This window comes from Nomascus leucogenys, chromosome 10 (genome assembly GCF_006542625.1).
Source record: "Nomascus leucogenys isolate Asia chromosome 10, Asia_NLE_v1, whole genome shotgun sequence".
Taxonomy (NCBI): domain Eukaryota; kingdom Metazoa; phylum Chordata; class Mammalia; order Primates; family Hylobatidae; genus Nomascus; species Nomascus leucogenys.
In genome coordinates this window covers 84,095,269-84,117,504 of record NC_044390.1, presented here as the reverse complement: position 1 = coordinate 84,117,504, position 22,236 = coordinate 84,095,269, and the positions used below count along the sequence as shown (strand labels likewise).

The following is a 22,236-nucleotide window of genomic DNA, read 5'->3' as shown; positions in this document are numbered from 1 at the left end:
TAGCAATGTACACAGCATGGCACTGGCATAAAAACAGATACATAGACCAGTAGAACAGAATTGAGAACCCAGAAATAAGCCTGTGCATTTACAGTCAATTGATTTTCAATGAAGGCGCTAACAACACACAATGGGGAAAAAAGTCTCCAATAAATGCTGTTGTGAAAACTGGATATCCACATACAGAAGAATGAAATTAGATCCCATCTCACACTATTATAAAGAAGTTAACTCTTACTTGAAGCCAGGAGTTCAAGACTAGCTTGGGCAACAAAGCAAGACACTGTCCTTACAAAAAATTTAGAAGTTGGCTGGGCATGTTGGCGTGAGCCTATAGTCCCAGCTATTCAGGAGGTTGAGGTGGGAGAATCACGTGAGCCCAAAAGTTTGAGGCTACAGTGAGCTACGATTGCACCACTGCATGCCAGCCTGGGCAACAGAGTGAGGCTCTGTCTCAATAAAAAAAGTAAAAATAAATTCAAAATGGATTAAAATCTTAAACATAAGACTTGAAACTGTTAAACTATGAGAAAGAAACGTAAGGGAAAAACTCCATGACACTGGTATAGGTAATGATTTTTTGGATATGACCCCAAAAGAACAGGCAACAGAAACAGACAAATGGGATTACATCAAACTAAAAAGCTTTTGCATAGCAAAGGAAACAATCAACAGAGTACAGAGACAACCTACAAAAGAGAAAAAATATTTCCAAACCATATATCTCATAAGCAGTTAATATCCAAAATATTATATAAGGAACTCAAACAACTCAATAGCAAGAAGACAAAAAATCCAATTTAAAAATGAACAAAGGACCTGAATAGACATTTCTCAAAAGAAGACATACAAATGGCCAATAGGTATATTTAAAAATGCTCAGCTGTACTAATCATCAGAGAAACGCAAATTAAAACTACACCTGTTAGAATGGCTATTACCAAAAAGACAAAACAAGTGCTGGCAAAGACACGGAGAGAAGGGAACCCTTGCACACTGTTAGTGGGAATGGAAATTAGCACAGCCATTAAGGAAACAGAGGTTCCTTAGAATATTAAAAATAGAACTACCATATGATTCAGCAATTCTGGTTGCTGGGTATACATCCAAAGGAAGTGAAATCAGTTTGTCAAAGTGATCTCTGTACTGCCAGGCTGACTGCAACATTATTCACAACAGCCAAGATACAGAATGAACAGATAAATGATAGATAGTGTGGTATGTATACACAATAGAATACTATTCAGTCTTTAGAAAAAAAAGAAGGAAATCATGTCATTTACAACAATATGGTGGATGAACCTGGAGGGCATCATGTTAAGTGAAATAAGCCAGCCACAGAAAGACAAATATTGCATGACCTCACTTAAATATAGAATCTAAAAAAGTTGAGCTCATAGAAGTAGAGAGTAGAATGGTGGTTACCAGTGGCTGGCGGGGCAGTATGGGACGCTGGAAAGATGTCAAAGGATATAAAATTTCAGTTAGATGGCAGAAATAAGTTCAGAGCTCTACTGAACATAGTGACTTTAGTTAATGATGTATACTTGAAAATCACTAAGAGAATAGATTTTAAGTGTTCTCACCACAGAAAATTAGTATGTGAGGTAATACATGTTAGTTACCTCGACTGAGCCATTCCGCAATGCATAGATATTTCAAAACTCATATTATAACTGATAAATATATATAACTTTATTTGTCCATTTAAAAAAATTAAATGAAATTTTTAAAAAAGAAAAATCAGGCCAGGCGCAGTGGCTCATGCCTGTAATCCCAGCACTTTGGGAGGCTGAGGTGGGTGGATTACTTGAGGTCAGGAGTTCAAGACCAGCCTGGCCAACATGACAAAATCCTGTCTCTACTAAAAATACAAAAATTAGCTGCGTGTGGTGGCATGAGCCTGTAATCCCAGCTACGCGGGTGGCTGAGGCAAGAAAATAGCTTGAACCCAGGAGGCAGAGGTTCCAGGAAGCCGAGATTGCGCCACTGCACTCCAGCCCTGGTGACAGAGCAAGACTCTGTCTCAAAAAAAGAAAAGAAAAATCAATCACACACTCTTGGCCAAAAAGACAAGAACAAGAGAACAATTTTAATGGCATAAACCTTTGCCTCTCTCAAAGTGTGGCCAAAGCCACACTGGCATCCCCTGCTTAGAAAGTAGACCATCAGTGGGGCCGGGCGCGGTGGCTCATGCCTGTAATCCCAGCACTTTGAGTGGCCAAGGCAGGCAGATCACCTGAGATCAGGAGTTTGAGACCAGCCTGGCCAGCGAAACCCCATCTCTAATAAAAATACAAAAATTAGCTGGGCATGGCAGCACATGCCTGTAGTCCCAGCTACTCGGGAGGCTGAGGCAGGAGAACTGCTTGGGCCTGGGAGGCAGAGGTTGAAGTGAGCCAAGATCGTCCCACTGCACTCCAGCCTAGGCGACAGAGCAAAACTCCATCTCAAAAAAAAAAAAGAAAGTAGACTGTCAGGCCCCACCGCAGACTTCCTGAATCTGAATCTGCATTTTATCAAGATTCCCCCATGATTCCTAAACACAATGCAGTTTGGCCTAAATGATATCTCCCACCATTCCACTCCACAGGCATATGCCCCAGAGTAAGCGTGAGACGGGTGACATTGATCTGTAATTCCCTTGGTGGGTCTCAGTTCTCACCTGCCTTGCACCTCACTGAGTGAGATCCTAAAGTTTAAAGGGTAATTTGGACTATACACCTAAAACATGACTTCACCTAAAGCATGTTCTGTCCTCGGGCTGACCCCTCAGCTACGAACCCAACAACAGGCTTGATTTAACCAAGGGCTCACATCTTTGCATTAAAAACTGTGAGTGCATTAACAGCACAGACAAGCTCAATAAAGGCTTAGCACCAAGTTGTCGGCCACCAGCACACTGCCACAGGTCAGCCATTAACTCAGACTGCAGGGAGAAAAGAGCTCTTTGGTCACAGAAAGATACACACCGAGTAGTGATGTGGAACGTAATCCTTTAAGGTCAAGGTGGCTTTCCTTCACGTAAACTTGCCATCCAATTCATTAATTCTGCAAAGTTTCTATCTGTGAGTAAATTTCTATTACCCAGGAGAGTCCTATACTTTAGTCACACATTAAAGTATGAACATCTTGAACATCTGTTGGTGACACCTTACCTGTGCACATCTTCCTAGTTCTTTCCTGTCCAGATACTGAAATATATTGATTGCCAATTCGTAAGGCAGTTGGATATCAAAGAAAGGCACATCATTCATTTCATTCTGAGGGGAAAAAAAAAGAAAGGAAAGAAGTTTATAATTCTTAGATATGAAAATAACTCAAATTTACAGGCCCTTTAAATGACCAGAGATATTCTTAGGTGGTAACAAGATAGATGAGGCTGTTTCCCAGGAGGGAGGCATCCATACTGTTTCACCAGGCAGTCATGGAACTATTTCAGAATCTGCCGGCCATCCTCCATTCTCTGACCCCCACACGCCTCCACTCCTTATATTCACTTAGGAAACCCATATGACCATTTCCCATGGTGCTTCACAAAGCAGCATGGGTGCTATCTTCCAGCCTGGTGTATGGCACAGGAATCACTGTCAAGGTCTGTGGAAAGCCTCCTGACCTCTAAGGAAAGGTGAGCAGCAGGCGGCCAAGAAACTGAGCCTTGAAATCAGGGAGGCCACCCCTCCTCCCAGGACAACTGCCACTACTCCCAACTAGGAAGGGAGTGAGCACACACAGCTAGAGAAAAGCTGCTTTAGGTCACTAAGGGGTTTTCACTGGGAAAAAAAATAGGGCTATAAACATGAGCAAAAAGTAAACAAGCGGACACTGCTCTTGATAGAGATGAACGCCACCTCTCCTTGGCCACTGGAGAAGTGCAAGGTTTCCTAATGCTCTCAGGGGCTTACACTGGTTAACCTGAGCGGGCCAGTGCAAACAAAGCAGTTCTTCTTCAGTGTCATTTATTAATGCAGAGAAATCAGAGCTCGCCTGCCTTTGGATAAGCAATTAGAGATGAGGTAACAGGCTTTATTTGAGAGATAAGGCTGTCATGACGATCCTGGTAGCACAAAGAAATATGAGTGTGAAACAGAAAAAAAGCCAAGTGTATGTATGTACCCCTCTGCCTGTTCCCAATCCACCTGCCAAAGCTCACTTTGGTATGTGCTTCTGCAAAGCTAGGAAAAGCTGCACTGTGTCCCCACGGCACTCACTTAATAAAACCCATTTTTAATAAGCTTTGGCTGACATCAGTGACTTATTGCTTACAAGCCAATTGTTAATTCACCACTCAAATACGGCCGTCTTACGTATTGCAAGGCTGCTGTCTCAAAACAAAAAGAAATCACCTCAGTGTTTTTTAAGGGAGTCCAAGCACTGATTTAGACCCTAACGAGACTTAGGGTAAAGATTTTTCTGGAAGTTTCTGTTCATCTAGGAGTCTCGGGGCTAAAAGACAGCCCAGAGCATAAAAAGGAAGTGCAGTATTTAACTGCAAAAACAGTGCAAAGGATGAAGGCCAAAAGGGATCTCTGGAGGAAAAAAAGAGTAAGAGCTGACAGTTCTCTGTGGGCAAAGAGAAGGAACAGAATGTTAAATCAAGAGAGAAAGTTTGGCCATACAGAAAAAAACAGGAAAACAAATCTGCAAGTGTAATTAGAAGGCTCAGGGGTGCTTGCCTAAAAAAATAATGGAAAGTCATTGGTTTAATGTCAGGCTCCGGTCCCCTCCCACAACTAATTGGCTTCACTCATCAAGAAAAAGAGGCATCACTTTCTCAGCCCAGATACAACTTGAGACTCCTTAGATCAACACTGGAGGGAGTCACTGCTTGCCAAGGAAAGCCACACTCATGATGAAACTTTCATTTGCAATCGTGGTCTTCCTCCTTTCTTTTTTGGATTATTTTGACATTGTGGAGAGGCCTACTTTACCTACTCTGTAAAGAAACAAGAGAAAAATGTTCCTTACCCTCCTACAACTAGAACAAAGGCAAGGAAAAGCCTGCGTTCGTTGAAACTGAAGTCTCATTTAGCCTTTCACTGTTAGAGACTTGCCAGGCATTGCTTTCTTCAATTGGTCCCATTTAAGACTCACTAGGAACTGGTTTCTGGACTTGACACTATTCTGATGAGGCAAAGGACATCATCATCTTTGTTTTTAGCTGTTCTAGTGCAGAAAAGTCACACCTCTGGTAACAGGAGCCTTCCGTCTTTTGCCTACTCAGTTGGCCTAGCCTCCATCCTCATCATGGAAGACAATGCCTGTATCTTGGCATCACCCTAGCCCTGCCACCAGTATCCTTGATCCCAACCACCATAATCTCTGGGATGCAACCCAGCATGGAGGTTCACAGCAAAGATTCAAACTGATACACCTGTTCGGTCACCTTACCAACAAGCCACCAGGCTAAGTGCATCTGTGCTTTCTCATCTGTAAAAGAGATATAACCACTCTATGAAATAGGTATGCTATTAAGAATAAAAATGAGACCCCATGCTGATCTCACTGTTAATGCATGCATTATGATGGTTCTTGATCATTTATAAGTTCTGAAGGGCAGTCACTCTTTCAAAGCATTGAATTGTAATTTTGTAAACGACATTACACAGCCAAACTTAAAAAAAAAAAAAGTCACTGTGCTCTCAGAATTATGATCTAAACTCCAAAAGAGATCAAGTCCCAGACTTTCATGTAGATGACCTTCCATGTTGCTAACCACTGGAAAATGGCAAGGAAAAAAAACAAACCAATACACTAACGGAAGGTCCACATCTTAAGAAATATGTAGACTCCCCCAAGGTGAGGAGACCAAATGCTCAAGTTTCATGCTGCACACTTAGAGTAATTCTGGCAAGACATTCTATCAATGGTCCTTGCCATAGATACTGCAGTGGGTCACTCAGATCCTGCTTCCGGTCCCACTCATTCCCCTAGATGAAAATGCTGCCTGCTGTTGACTCACAACTGAGTCCCTTCCTAGGCAATGCCTTTGGCCAAACAAGCTGCCTCACCCAGGATGCATCCCCTCCCACCCCTCTAAGGCAGCCTGTATCCAATGACTAGTCCATGGCTGGGTACAAAGGCCTGGCCCCCTTGCTCAGTTCAGGACTTCTCTGAAAGGAAAACCCACTAAACCACCTACATGCAAATCTCCATTTCAGAATCTATTTTTTGAAAAGTTCAATTTTTTTTTTTTAAACAAAAGCGATAGACATGACCCACGATAGTCCTGTGTTCAATATATTCCCAAGGGTTCTTAAGCACACCTCCAGAGACATTAGTCTAGGTAAGCTACTTCCTCTCCCCTACTTGAGAAGGATACTAGAATGCAGGTAAATGAGTGACATCACTCCACCAGCCAACCAACAAACCAGAGTAAATTCAAGGTTTAGTAACTAATTCATCAACTTCAGTTTGTTATTATTGGAAATATCATTTGAGAAACACCTTACAAGAGACAGAGTTGTGAGCATATTTGGCCCTGTGGTTGAAAACACACCTCTCTTATTAGTGTGCATGATTTGACAAGGATATGAAGCCACATCCTGGACAAAAGCTGTGGTCTAGTAACCACATAAATCCTACTACTGTCAGGCAGCAGAATGTCTTAGGCACTCTGATTGAGTACTTCCTACAGTTCATAAATGTAGGTTAAAAATACTACTTGCTACTAGTGTGCAGAGAAATACCTTGTTATCTAAAACACACTATCGGACAGAGGTTGGTTAATGGATATAAAAGTGCAGCTAGACAGGAGGAATGAGTTCTGGTTCTCTGTGGCACTACAGGTTGACTATAATTCACAACAATTTATTGTATATTTTCAAAGAGCAGATTTTGAATGTTTACAACACAAATAATAAATGTTTTAGGTGATGGATACATTAATTACCCTGATTTGGTCAATATACATTGTATACATATATCACACTGTGCCCCATAAATATGTACAATTATAATGTGTCCACTAAAAATAAATAAATAAATAAAAGATGCTATCAGTCTTCCACCTAGACTACTGTGAAGCACACAGCCATCCAAAAAGTTATGGGCCACATTAACCCAACTCTACACTGACTTAAAAACATGAAAATGGACAACCTGGCATTTCAGAAACAAAGACATTCCAAGAAGAATGAAAAGGAATTAAAGACATTGGAACTATTAAAATACAGAAATGTGGTCAAACTATAAAAACATCAACATGGCTACAATATTTAGAGAAAGTGATTTTGGGCCGGGCGCAGTGGCTCACGCCTGTAATCCCAGCACTTTGGGAGGCCGAGGCAGGTGGATCACAAGGTCAGGAGATCGAGACCACCCTGGCCAACATGGTGAAACCCCGTCTCTACTAAAAATATATTAAAAAATTAGCCGGGTGTGGTGGGGGGCGCCTGTAGCCCCAGTTACTCAGGAGGCTGAAGTAGAAGAATGACGTGAACTTGGGAGGCGGAGCTTGCAGTGAGCCGAGATCGCGCCACTGCACTCCAGCCTGGGCGACAGAGCGAGCGAGACTCTGTCTCAAAACAAAAAAAAAGAAAATAATTTTGTAGTAGTTGAATAGCTCTCAGCAATGTGAGACTGGCCAAATTTATTCTATAGGAGACCAATAAATTCAGAATATTAGTATTCCTTCAATGTTAAGGAAAAGCATCGGTTTGATAACATACAACCTTGCTTTTAATTCTTTGACAATGTCTCAGATATCGATTCTCTATCACTATTGGGGACTTTTGTCCTGTATTACAATCAAAATCACCTGTGGAATTAAAAAAAAAAATGCCAACGGCCCTACCAAGACCTACTGCCCCGAATTTCCAGGGTTAGGGCTCAAGCACCTCTTTTTCTTTTGAGACAGAGTCTCGCTCTGTCGCCCAGTCTGGAGTGCAGTGGCACGATCCTGGCTCAATGAAACCTCTGCCTCCCAGGTTCAAGTGATTCTCATGCCTCAGCCTCCCAAGTAGCTGAGATTACAGGCACACATTACCACACCTAGTTAATTTTTGTTTTTAGTAGAGACAGGGTTTTGTCACGTTGGCCAGGCTGATCTCGAACTCTCGGCCTCCAGCTGCCTTGGCCTCTCAGAGTGCTGGGATTACAGGCGTGAGCCACTGCACCTGGCCTCAAGCACCTCTTTCTCAGCCGATCCTCATGCACACTAAAAGTTGAGAATACAACCCTACATCATAGGCAGATATAAAAATCTATCCATCCCCTCTTTCCTTGTCAAGGAAAAAAACACACACAAACACACACTCAAAGGGGTCATATTACTTGTTTAATTTAAAGTCAGTGAATACTAGATTTTCCCAAAGTCTACTGGACTTACTCCAAAAATGCTGAGAGAAATTGCAAAGAGATCCATCCCCAGGGAGGCTGATTTGTATTCCTATGTGCTAATGTAAGACTAATTCTGTAAATGGATTGGTTTTGTGCCTTACTGTTAGAAATTTAATCTGTCTTCTCTTGTTTAATAGAAGAACAGATAATTACTAAGAGGCAAAGCAGTAAAAAGTGAAGAAACCGACTTAAGGTTTTTGTTCCCAATGTACATCTCCAGGGCAAAGAGAACATGAAAGATCTCTCTGGGTGGTGGTTTAAGAAACTGAGAAAAGCACCTTGAGTTCAAAGAAGAGATTTGCGAAAACATTTTTACTGAATCTATGACTGAAAAGAGACTGGTTTCTATAGGCGTTTATCTCGACTTTCCACGTGCTGCAAAAGCTAAGTGGAGTAGACCCACACAATCTCAATCAGAAGACATAGATGAGTTTCAGTTTCACCTGTGTCTTCTTTGAGAAGAAAAACACTGGTTGGCTGGGGGAAAAAGATCTGAAAGGCAGTCAAGATAAATAAGCATCCATTTATAATCCACAATTTGTCTCGAAATATATATTCTTATATACAAAAAGAAAAAAAAGTCAGAAATAGGCCAGGCACAGTGGCTCACATCTGTAATCCCGACACTTTGGGTGATCGAGATGGACAGATTATTAGGGGCCAGGAGTTCAAGACCAGCCCAGGTAACATAGTGAGACATTGTCTCTAGAAAAAATAAAATGAGCCAGGTGTGGTGGCGTGCACCTGTAGTTCCAGCTACTTAGGAGGCTGAGGTGGGAGGATAGCTTGAGTTTGGCAGGTCGAGGCTACAGAGCCATGATCACACCACTGCACTCCAGCCTAGGCAAAAGCAAGAGAGAGCCTGTCTCAAAAAAAAAAAAAGTCAGAAATACACCAAAATGTTAACAATGGTAGCCTCTAAGCAATTATATTACTAAAGATTTTTATTTTCTTCTATTCTTCTGAATTTCCTAAATATTTCTACAGTGAGCACATGATATTTTCACAGACATAGAAAAGCAACACATTTTTAAAGTAAGGTAACTTATGTTCAAAATACCATCTAAATTCAGGGCCACACCAGGTGCTAGGGGGAGGGAGGTGCTGTTAGCAAGTATATAAGAAATGGTCTACACTCAAAGAGCTAAAATGTTCTATAGAGGTAAGTCATTGTCATGTAAAATGAAATATAGGAGACTACAACGGGCAATATAGATCGTCCCCTAAGGTACTCCAAAGTTCATTAGTAAGTCAACTATATAGAAATTGGAAATCATTTCTTCAAACAAACAATGCTATAAAGAGTGGCTAAGCTTCCAAGCAGTCCACAAAAAAAAATTTATCTCTTAACATTTAACCTAATCCCCATGCCTAGCTATGAGGAAGAGCAAAAGGTATTCAATAAATATTTGTTGATCACATGTGCGGGTGATATAAGTGAACTATAATACTACAGAATCTAACCAGCTCAGTGCCTTGCACACAGTAGATGCACAATAAATATCCATGGAATTTGATTTATCCCTTTTTTACGAGAATAGGCTTTCCAGCTTCAAGACATATTCTCACTCCCCTGGGGACTCTGGCAAGGAAAGAAGGTAGAAGATGCCAATCTAAAGAAGGGCAAGTGCTGGGGGAAATCCCAGGAGGCTGTGTGTGCTGGTGAAGGAGGGTGGTGTGAAGCAAAATGGGCTGGGCCTCTGCTTTGAGCCCCCTTTTAGTCTAAACTGGGATCTGAGCTTTAGGACATGGCAAGGAGAGAAGACAGGAAGAGGAGAAGCTTCAGGTCCCAGAGGGGTACCACAGTGGGTGTGGGTTTGTTTGTGAAAAGAGTGAAGATGTTCACATTAAGAGTCCCAAACACTGCAGGCACATTCCCACCATCAGGATTGGCTATAGAATTTGGGGGGCCTGTTGGTCAAAAATGATCAAGATCATTACAAATGATCAAGGCAACAGAGCATTCAACTAAGTGCGGGTCCTGGCCACCACAGAACCTTTGCACTTGCCCATCGTGGCCTAGAATCCCCTCCCCCAGATCTCTGTATGTTCACTCCTCACCTCCTTTAGGTTCTCCATGAAATGTGACCTTCCCAGAAAGACCCTGTTGGACAGCACTATTTAAAATTACAGCCCCTCCCCTGACAGACACACTCTATCCCGTCTGCTTATTTTTTCTCCAGAACATTTATTACCTGACAATTATTTATCCATTGTCTAACTCACTCTTCCCCAGAATGTAAGTTATACAAGGGCACAGGCTTTTTTCTATCTTGTTCAATGCTATATTCTCAGTGCCTGGAACAGTGGCTGGTACTAAGAAGACACTTAATAAATATTTGTGGGATACGAATGAAACCCGCGCTGCTTCAAGCAGCAGACCCTTCCAACAAAGACCGCATGTAGGTCACAAGTTGTTCTAGTATACACAGGAATCATTTCAAAAGGTTCGTAAGTAGAGGCCTGCTAATTCATGAATAACATGAAAAAATGAACAGCACTGAGGATAAGAACTTTTTAGTTGGGGGAAAGGGAGAAATTTGGGCTGGAGAAATCATGGAAGAATTAACACAGGAGACAGAACTCAAGCTGAGCTTTAAAAGGCAGGCAAAGAACAGGAAAGAGGAAAGGAAGTTATTCCAGAGAAGTCAATTCATGTGTACACATTTGGTTTGGTTTGCTGTCTCACTGCGTATTAGCCAGAAGAAAAGTGTTCACATTAGGGAGCTTACTTATTTGTGTTTAACTTAAAAACAGAAGAAGGTTAAGCCATCAAATCTATCTTGTTGGCAACACAGATGCAGGATCTGACAGGTTAAACATTGACATAGTGAGTGATAAATACTGGCCAGCAGTATTAAAACTTTCAGCAGACCTAAAACTCCGTATCTTAACCTGGAAGGATGCTTTGAATGTTCAAGGGTTCTAACAATCATAGAGCCTTTATAAAGTCGCAGTCAGAAGCAGCAATTTCGCCCACATTATTTCAACTCAACAAATGTAGATAGGGCCCCTACTGTACTAGTAAGGCAGGTGGAGTTAGAATAGTAAGGCAACAGATCCTGCCCTCCAGGGATTCACAAGAGGCGGAAGCTAAGGGCTTATCGGTGATAAGTTTCAGTAAAGAAGAAGTAAAACAGCATAGCAAACTCTGAGTACTAATGATAATGGCACCAGCTTACATTTATTGGGCCCTTACTGTACTCCAGGCTCAGTGCTAAGTTCCATGCCTATTTCATTGCCTCTTCACGAGATAGGTACTAACATCATCATCATCATTTGACAGCTAAGGCAGGGTAAATTAACTTGCCCAAGGCGAACTGATAACAGCAGAGCCTGAATCTGAACTCAGGTCTACTTGACTGCAGAGCCCGGCCCCATAGCCAAGACTGTCCTGACTCCATTAATGTCATTCTTTTAGTTAAAAGAAACAAGAATTTAGGCTCTCTGAGGACAAGGAGCCATTCTGTTTACTGCTGATTCCCCGGCACCGAGCTGATCAATGAATATATGCTGGACGAACAGAAAACACAGTCATCCCCCCTTATCCACGGTTTTGCTTTCCATAGCATCAGTTACCTACAGTACAGTATTATGAGAGCCCACATTCATATAACATTTATTATAGTATACTGTTGTAATTGTTCCATTTTGTTGTTGCTGTTAATCTCTTACTGTGCCTTGTTTATAAACTTTATCATTGGTCTGTGTGCATAGGAAAAAAAATATGGCATACATAGGGTTCAGTACTATCTGCATTTTCAGGCACCCACCGGGGGTCTTGAAATGTATCTCCAGTGGATAAGGTGGGACTACCGTATTCTCAGAGTTAGTGCTGCGTCACACACCCACCTAAAGTGGATATCAGTTATTGCTGTTTTTTCCTGCCCAACATCCACTTCCTCTCTTTAGGAAACCATCCCACTCCCACTCTTAGTCAACACGATTTAGGCGGAGCTGACCTCACCTTCATCTTCAGGAACGGGCAATGGATTCAAGTCTGGACAATTTGAATTAGTGATTGGCTGAAAGGTGGACACATGACCCAGTTTGCACCAATGGGAATTTAGGGTCATGACTTGCTGCTCTCTTTCCCCTGAGTTGCTAAGCAGATAGAAGACTAGAGTTGCTGGTAGCCATTTTTCCCCAAGAGGAGAGCCTGTCTGTGAATAAAGCCAACAAAAGGAAAGCAGGATTAAGAGAAGGCGAATCCTACTTACCTTAGGTAAGCACCCAGAACAAACACTACCACCTGGAATTTTCAGTTGCCGGAATCAATAGATTCCAGTTTGGGTTTTTAAGCCAGTTTGGGTTGGGTGCTTGCTGCCTGCAGCCCACAGTCCTGATACACCACCTAAATAAAAATGGAGCCCAAGCAAGCTGGTATCACAGCCACTCCACTGAAGAAAGCAGCACACTTTCAGTTATACTCATGTATATCCACTGTCTCCAAGAAGCCTGAGTTTATGAACAGAGGAGAAGACAACAGAGAAAGTGCCTACTGCCTCTGAAATTCTGACCAGGGATGTGTTCTTTCGCTAGTTTACTTATACTAAGAACTGTATCAAGTGCCAATTGAGGTATTCCCAACTCATCGCCTAAAAAGAGATGGCTGCTAAGTGCTATTACTAAAAGCTTCATAAAACATGAGGCTTGGGAGGAGTCCTGCGTTTATTGTTGTTGTTGTTATTTGTTTTTTGAGGCGGAGTCTTGCTCCGTCACCCAGGCTGGAGTGCAGTGGCGCCATCTCGGCTCACTGCAACCTCTGCTTCCTGGGTTCAAGCAATTCTCCTGCCTCAGCCTCCCCAGTAGCTGGGACTACAGGCGCGTGCCACCACGCCTGGCTAATTATTGTATTTTTTAGTACAGACAGGGTTTCACCATCTTAGCCAGGATGGTCTTGATCTCCTGACCTCGTGATCCGCCCACCTCGGCCTCCCAAAGTGCTGGGATTACAGGCATGAGCCACCACGCCCAGCTGAGTCCTGCGTTTTCATGTCAGCTTTGCTTGCCCATCAGAGGTTCTGGCCTATACTAGCCAGATGACACTCCAAGGCAGCACTGCTCACCTACCCATCCAAAGGCAACTTCACTCTTGATTGCTAACTTATTAGTTGTTCTCTCTCTACTGATGGATACTGAAGACTCTGAAGTGGAGGAGACTGCACCAGAAATACAACAGGGTGCACTAATGAAAGTGTGCCAAAGGTTGGAGAAGACATGGGGGCAGGGAGGAAGTGTAAGAAGGTAGTACCAGATTTTATTTCCCATTCATGTCAACTGGATCAGCTTCTGTTAAAAATTCTGGGGAGTCTCAAATGGAACTAACTCTTCCTTTCAGGAGCCACCCATGGATCAAGCAAGGATTCTTGGGAAGGCACAAGGCAAAGATGTTAAAATGGTGACCCAAGGCAGATCTAGCCCACTGACAGGTTTTGTTTAACCTGCAATGTTAGCACCTAAAATTTTATTAATTTTTTATTAGTTACTAACAATTAAAAATTGGAAGAGCTTTTGAGGTAGACTGGCATAGTGAGGGCCCCAAATTTGTTCATGTCTGTCTGTATCCAAGCACTTGGGTAAATCCACACTAACTTTGGACTTGGCCACATGACAATAACAAACATGACCTATGCAGACTTCAAAAGCACCATTGCATCTGGCCGTTGGGGCTCGCCCTCTTGCTGCTCTTGTAATTCTCAGAATGCCCGCTTGGGGCTAAGCTAAGCTGCTGTATGATGACTCATAACCCAGTACACACCTCTTTCTCTCTCTCTCTCACACACACACACACACATGCACAATTAGCCAACCCCTAGAAGCAGAGCAGCCTAGGTGACACAGCTAACCTCAGACACACGAGTGAGCTCACCCACGCCCAGCCCAAGCTGCCACCCTGCAAAATGGTGAGCTAAATCGTGGTTGTTTTAAGCCAAAGTTTTGGATGGTGGTTTTTGAGTGAGACAGAATCTATTTTGCCCAGGCTGGTCTCAAACTCCTGGGCTAAGGTGATCCTCCTGCCTCAACTCCCCCAGCAGCTGGGAGTAGAGGCATGTGCCACCATGCCCAGCTTGGATGGTTTTCTCATGCAGAAAAAACTGAAAGAGTCCACATAAAAATACATATTCCCAATTTTAAAAAAAATCTAAAGACCTTACAACACTGGGACCACATTCCTACAGGGCAACAACCAGCTAATGGGGGCAGTGGCTACTACCCTGACCCCAGCCATGGTATATATTTCCCAATGTGTCTTTATCATCTTGCCCATGCTGGGGTCAAGTTCTGCTGTCATGTCATCTCAGTTGGGTGTTGATTTATAGTAAAGAAGAAAGTGAAATACTATATTCCACATACACAAGTTATTATCAAAAGTGAGAAAACCAGTACAACCACTTTGGAAAACTGTCAGTATCTACCAAGGCATACCTTATGACTCACCAATTCCACTCCCAAATGAATACTCAGGAAAAATGTGGACACATTTTCCAGAAGATGTACAAAACATTTATGGTGGCACTATTTCTGAGAGTCCCAAACTGGCTATCAACAAACTAGCAATAATTCCCATCAACAGTAGATAAGATGTGGCATATTCATAGGGATCAATCTCACAGATAATGCCATACACGAGAACTCAGACACATGAGTATGTGCTGTTTGACTCCACTTAATATACAGTTCAAAAACAGACAAACTAAATGTGGTGTTAGAAGTCAGGTGAGGCCAGGCATGCAGGCTCACACCTGTAGTTCCAGCACTTTGGGAGGCCGAGGCGGGCAGATCACATGAGGCCAGGAGTTCAAAACCAGCCTGGCCAACACAGTGACACCCCATCTCTACTAAAAATACAAAAATTAGCAGGCCGTGGTGGTGCATGCCTGTAGTCACAGCTACTCAGGAGACTGAGGCACAAGAATCACTTGAACCTGGGAAGTGGGGGATGCAGTGAGCCAAGATCATGCCACTGCACTCCAGCCTAGGTTACAGGGCAAGACTCTGTCTCCAAAAAAAAAAAAAAAAAAAGTAGTCACGTGAGTGGTTACCCTTGGGTGGAAGGGAACACAGGGCAGGGGAGGTGGTTCTGACATGCTGGTGATGCTGTCCTGTGACCTGGCTGCTGCTTACATGGATGTGTACACTTGAAAATTCATCAAGCTGTGCATTTAGGCCTCGTATAGGTCAATACATAGTTTGAGCTTAAAAACTTTTAAAAGTGGGAAAACAAGACCGAGATGGCCATGTTTAAAGACAATTCCTACGATACATGTTTGTGACAAAAAGAACAGCTGCCACTATGAAACAAATTATAAAGCTATGACCAGAACACATAAAAAACACCTGATGAGCTGGGAGAAAGGACCTAATGTGCAACACCCAGCCTACCTCACTTACGTGCATTACCTGCCTTAGCCCTGTGGGCTCTGGGGCTTGCAACCACTGACACAGGAATCCAAGCCTTTTCCATAAACCTTGTCATCATTTATCAGCCTGGAGAGGAGTAGGTTTATTATCTTAAAATCAGTTACTTTCCTAATGCTCATCTACAAATTAGTTGAAAATAGCCACTGGAGAGAGTTGTTGGGAGAAATGAAGGCGATAATGTCTCTAAACCCTTAAGACAGTACCAAGGAGACAGTCTACGTACACAATGAATTATAACTTTATAGCAGTGTTACTGATGATTGCAAAGTCTTTTTTTCATTTTTTATTTTTTGAGATGGAATTTTGCTCTTGTTGCCCAGGCTGGAGTGCAATGGCACGATCTCGGCTCACCACAACCTCCGCCTCCTGGGTTCAAGCGATTCTCCTGCCTCAGCCTCCCAAGTAGCTGGGATTACAGGTGCCTGCCACCACGCCTGGCTAATTTTGTATTTTTAGTAGAGACAGGGTTTCTCCTTGTTGGTTAGGCTGGTCTCGAACTCCTGACCTCAGGTAATCTGCCCACCTCAGCCTCCCAAAGTGCTGGGATTACAGGTGTGAGCCACCAGGCCCAGCCTTTTTTTTTTTTTGAGACAGAGTTTTGCTCTGTCACCCAGGCCGGAGTGCAGTGGTGTGATCCCGGCTCACTGCATCCTCGACCTCCTGGCCTCAATCAATCCTCCCACATCAGCCTCTCAAGTAGTAAGGACTACAGGAACATGCCACCACGCCTGGCCAATTTTTGTATAGACATGGGGTTTCTCTATGTTGCCCAGGTTGGTTTTGAGCTCCTGAGCTCAAGAGATCCATCCACCCACCTTAGCCTCCCAAAGTGCTAGGATTACAGGCATGAGCCACCTTGCCCAGCCACAAAGTTTGTTTTTTGCCTGTTTTTGACAGGGTCTTGCTGTGTCACCCAGGCTGGAGTGCAGTGGTGCAATCATGGCTTGCTGCAGCCGCAGCCTCGGCCTCCTGAGTTCAAGCGATCCTCCCACTTCAGCCTCCCAAGTAGCTAGAACTAAAGGGGTGCACCACCACACCTAGCTAAATTTTTTAAATTTTTTGTAGAACCGGGGTTTCACTATGTTGCCCGGGCTGGTCTTGAACTCCTGGGCTCAAGCAATCCTCCTGGCTTGGCCTCCAAGTGCTGGGATTACAGGTGTGTACCTCCACACCTGGCCTACAAAGTCCTCTTTAAAATTAGAGGTGCCCCAAAAGTTGTATGCTACTCATAGAGAACCTAGTAGTACCTAATGTGGTGATTCTGAAGGGGGCAGAGGAGACCAGGGAAATGAATTCCAGGAAGATAGGGAAGGCCTTTTCCAACAACATGAAACAGATTTGGATGTACCTTCCAGATTCTCCAGTATGCAGGTCCCTTCTATTTTCAGAATACAACAGACCCTTGAACAACACGGGTTGCAACTGCGTGGGTCCACTTGTATGCAGGTTTTTTCCATAAACGTTGCATCAAATGTGCCTGCCTCTCCTTGCACCTCTGCCACCACTATGACAGCAAGACCAATCCCTCCTTCGTAGCAGCAGCAGCAGCCTACCCAGCATGAAGGCAGTAAGAATGACGGCCTTTGTGATGAGCCACTTTCACTTCATGAATAGTAAATACAATTTCTCTTATAATTTTCTTAATGACACTTTCTCCTCTAGCTTACTTTATTATAATGCTATCGTATATAACACACAGAAGATACAAAATATGTGTTAACTGACTTATCTATAAGGCTTCTGGTCAACAGTAGGCTATTCGTAGTTAAGTTTTGGGAGTCAAAAGTTATACGCAGATTTTTGACTGCAAGGAGGTCAGTTCTCCTAACCCCCCACGTTGTTCAAAGGTCAACTGTACTTGATTTGCTTCTTTACTATTTTTGGCATCAATGCCTATACCTCTAAGGTGTTACAAATGGAAAGCCTTGAGAATCAGGACCTTAACCCAAAGGAGGCTATACGGTAGAGTATAATGTCTTAAATTTGCCTGATCATCCCAGTCATCAGATTTCAGGGCCCCTTCCCTGGTGATGGAGTTAGCAGGTCTGGGGAGGGCCCAGAACCTATATTATAACCAAGCCTCGAGTGATTCTTACGCCAACTCAAGTTCACGTGGTGAAACTTGGAGTTGGAAAGACCTGGATCCAAATTCGAAGCCCAGAATCTATCAGCGGGGTAATGCTGGGCAAGTTACAGAGAATCTCTGAGTTTCTTCATTTGTAAAAGGAGTTAAAATCTACCTCACAGGATTGTTATATTCGAATTAGGGCAGAGCACAGGACTAAACACTTGGTTAAAAACTCAAATAGTAGCTATTAATGCTATTTGAGTAAACTACATATTACATAAAATAATAGGCCATTATTTCTTGAAACAGCTTGCCACTTAAAGAATTATTCTCGGCCGGGTGCGGTGGCTCACGCCTGTAATCCCAGCATTTCGGGAGGCCAAGGCGGGCGGATCACGAGGTCAGGAGATCGAGACCATCCTGGCTAACACAGTGAAACCCCGTCTCTACTAAAAATACAAAAAGAAACTAGCCGGGAGTGGTGGTGGACGCATGTAGTCCCAGCTACTGGGGAGGCTGAGGCAGGAGAATGGCGTGAACCTGGGAGGCGGAGCTTGCAGTGAGCTGAGATCGTGCCACTGCAACTCCAGCCTGGGCGACAGAGCAAGACTCCCTCTCAAAAAAAAAAAAAAAAAGATTCTCAATTGGGAGGATCACTTGAGCCCAGGAGTTTGAGACCAGACTGGGCAATACAGGGAGACCTTGTCTCTACCAAAAAATTAGCTGAGTGTGGTGGCACATGTGTGTAGTCCCAGCTACGCGGGATGCTGAGGGAAGAGGATGGCTTGAGCCAGGCAGTTTGAGGCTGCAGTGGGCCGGGAGAGCAACAGTACACTCTAGCCTGGGCAACAGAGCAAGACTCTGTCTCAGAAAACAAAGGAAGAAAAAAAAACAGAAAAAAAAAAGTGGGTTCCCAATTGGAAAGCTGTAGGGATTTCCTTCGGGCCTAATTTAAATCAAACCATTAGAACCTGGAGCCTTGTCCTGTTAACCTGGGAGCCACGGATGCATTTCAGGTGTTCTTGATTTTCCCAACTTTCTGAAGGGTTTTTTTTTTTTTTTTTTTTTTTTTTTGAGACGGAGTCTCGCTGTCGCCCAGGCTGGAGTGCAGTGGCGCGATCTCGGCTCACTGCAAGCTCCGCCTCCCGGGTTCACGCCATTCTCCTGCCTCAGCCTCCCGAGTAGCTGGGACTACAGGCGCCCGCCACCGCGCCCAGCTAATTTTTTTGTATTTTTAATAGAGACAGGGTTTCACCGTGGTCTCGATCTGCTGACCCCGTGATCCACCTGCCTCGGCCTCCCAAAGTGCTGGGATTACAGGCGTGAGCCACTGCGCCCGGCCTAAGGGGGTTATTTTTAACGGACAGAGGGTCCCCAGCTTCCTCCAGATTCTCCAAGGCATCCACGCCCCACAAAAAGATAAGAAACTCTATCCTAATGAAAGTGCCCAAGAGATTCCTTCCTCCTCTTCTTCCTTTTTTTCTGAGATAATTTTTTTGAATATGTGCACGGTTACAAAAATTAAACAGTGCAAACAGTATACAAAGGTAAAATTCCTTCCTATCCATTACCTGGGTCCTCCTTGTCAAAGGCAACGTTTGTTCAAAGTTTGGCCTTCAAGAGCAGGATTTCTCAACCCCACACTTACTGATATTTTGGCCTGGATCATTTTTTTGTGCGTGGTGTCCTGTACATTGTAGGATGTTCAGGAGCATCTCTGGCCTCTACCCACTAGATGCCCAGTAACAGGCACACATATACACCCCGATGAGGCACCCCAAAATGTCTGCAGACACTGCCACATCTGGGGGAACAAAATCGCCCTGGCTGAGAAGCGCTGCTTCCAGAAAGACCCCTATGCACGCACAAACATCGGTGTTCGTGCGTCTACTCATTTTCTCGGGCAACTAGTGGCACACAGTTACTCTCCAAATCACTGCAAGGGTTTGTCCTGGGGCGGGGCCGGCGCAGGTATGGGGGGCGTGGGGGAGGCGACGGCCACTCACCAGGTCGCGGATGAGCTGGTCCACCAGCTGCTCCCCGCCCCTGGCGCCCTCGCGGGCCAGAGGAGAACGTGAGCGGCTCGCCACGTCCTGCCCCTCGGCCCGAGTCGCCCGCGCCGCCGGGGTCCTCCCCGCGCCCTCCAGGAGACCCTGGGCCAGCGCCGGGTCCCCCGAGGCCTGTTCACCGCACCCGGAGCCCACCTCCGGCCGCCGAGCCCGCCTCTCGGCAGCCTCGGGCCGTCGCCGCTTCCTCGGCGCCTGGGCCTGCGCCAGCTCCTCCTGCCAGCGCCGACGGAACTCATCCAGGCTGTAGTCGTCCATATTCGCCGCTCCCGGCGCTCCACGTTCTACTCGGCTCCACCGGGTGCCACGGGACAGTCCCTCTGAGGGAAGTGTCCGCCGCGGCCGGAAGCCACTGCCGCCGCTGCTCTAGAGTTCCGGGTGGGCGTCCACGCCCCCGCCACGCCCCCCGCGCTGCCCCTGTACGCACGTGGTGGTCCGGCGTGTGGCTTGTGGCGCCCAAGGCGGAGGTCTACGCAGCTGCTCCTCAGCCCGTCAGATCTCGTGCCTATCACTTTTGCTAAGCTCTGACTTTCCGCTAAGCATTGTTCCTTCATTCAACAAACACTCATTCAGCAACTACTATATGCCAGGCACCAAGAAATCAGCATTTAAATCTGCAAAACAAAACAAAAACTCTGACGTCCTGGAGCATGCGTTTAAGTGGGGAGACTTTAAACAAAGAAATATGAACATTTGAATCAGTGATAGGTATTAGGAAGAAAACAAAATAAGGTAAGGTAAGGGGAGTAAGGATTGATAGTGAAAGTCTAAGATGTTATTTAAATTAAAATCTAAAAGAGAATCAACGGTGGATAAAGAAACTGATATATGCATATGGTGGAATACTACTCAGCCATAAAAAAGGAATGAATTCATGGCATTCGTAGCAACCCGGATGGGATTGGAGATTATTCTAAGTGAAGTAACTCAGGAATGGAAAACCAAACATCGTGTGTTCTCATTCATAAGTGGGAGCTAAGCTACGAGGATGCAAAGGCATAAGAATGACTTATGGGACTTTGGAACAGGGGAGGGGGACGAGGGGAGGGTGGGAAGGTGGGGAGGGATAAAAGACTATAACTTGGGTTCAGTGTATACTGCTCGGGTGATGCGTGCACCAAAATCTCACAAATCACCACTAAAGAAGTTACTTATGTAACCAAATACCACCTGTTCCCAATAACCTATGGAAATAAAAAAACCTGAAAGAGAAACCAGCCAAGGGAAGGTCAAATCTTAGGAGAGAGATTTCCAGAAGGAAATCCAAGGGCTTTAAGATGGGAAAGAAAGTGACATACAATGGCATTCCACTTAAAAATGTTTTCTTTGCACCTGATATTCCCTCAGCAGGGAAGTTGTCCCCCCACCTTGACCTGGTTAACTCCTACACATCTTTCATATCTCAACTCACATTTCACTTAATCTTCCAAACTCCACTCAAGAAACATCAGGTATCCCGGTTATTCATTCTCACAGCATCGTGTACTTCTCATCATAATACGTAACACAATTTGTAATTTTATTTTTATGTATATATATATATATATCCCTTCCCTTCTAGATTGGCAACTCTTAGCTTTGAGACTGGTGATTAATACATGCTCAATAAATGGGTTTTTTTTGTTTGTTTTGTTTTTGAGATGGAGTCTCGCTCTGTTGCCCAGGCTGGAGTGCAGTGGCGCGATCTCGGCTCGCTGCAAGCTCCGCCTTCCGGGTTCATGCCATTCTCCTGCCTCAGCCTCCTGAGTAGCTGGGACTACAGGCACCCACCACCACGCCCGGCTAATTTTTTATATTTTTAGTAGAGACAGGGTTTCACCATGTTGGCCAGACTGGTCTTGAACTCCTGACCTCAAGTGATCCACCCACCTCGGCCTCCCAAAGTGCTGGGGTTACAGACACTTTGGGGTTACAGACCCACCACTCCAGGCTCAAAGATGCTCTTGCAATTAACTGTCCCTTATTCTTTGTCTAACTCTTCTTAGTCTCTCAGGCCTCTTCTCTAGAATCACTTCTGTAAATAAACTAGCTGCCTACAAACCTAGGGCTCAGGCTTGCTTACTGTGGGAAACCAGGCTTGGACAATATTCACTGTAGAAAATTAGAGTATATGATTGGGCATATACTCACACCACTACACTCCAGCCTGGGCGACAGTGCGAGACTCTGTCTCAAAAAAACAAAAAAAAAGAAAGAGCATCTTTGAGTTGGTCCTACTGTGGCAATTTAGGCTCATTCCACTAGCACCTTCTAAGAAGCCTTAGAACACAGCTCAAAATTGTCCTCCCAAAAGATAAGAGCCAGAAGAGGAAAGCATTTGTCCAGTGACTGTGATCC

The 22,236-nt window shown here is 44.3% G+C and overlaps 1 protein-coding gene across 4 annotated transcripts in view; it reads right to left on the bottom strand.

Annotated features, from left to right (window-relative positions):
• The window catches only part of FBXW8 (F-box and WD repeat domain containing 8), a 120,624-nt gene extending 100,380 nt beyond the window's left edge, over nt 1-20,244 (bottom strand). For 3 of the 4 annotated variants that reach the window (XR_004032064.1, XR_004032065.1, XM_003274438.4), the window contains exons 1-2: nt 19,840-20,244; nt 3,159-3,263 (exon numbers count right to left, since the gene is read on the bottom strand). Coding sequence is in view for 2 of the 4 variants with exons in the window: in XM_003274438.4 (XP_003274486.3) it covers nt 3,159-3,263; nt 19,840-20,157 (423 nt within the window). In the remaining 2 variants the exon portion in view is untranslated. The remainder of the gene's footprint in view (nt 1-3,158; nt 3,264-19,839) is intronic. The other variant, XM_012510040.2, reaches the window with a different exon arrangement.
• Between the last annotated feature and the right edge of the window lie 1,992 nt (nt 20,245-22,236).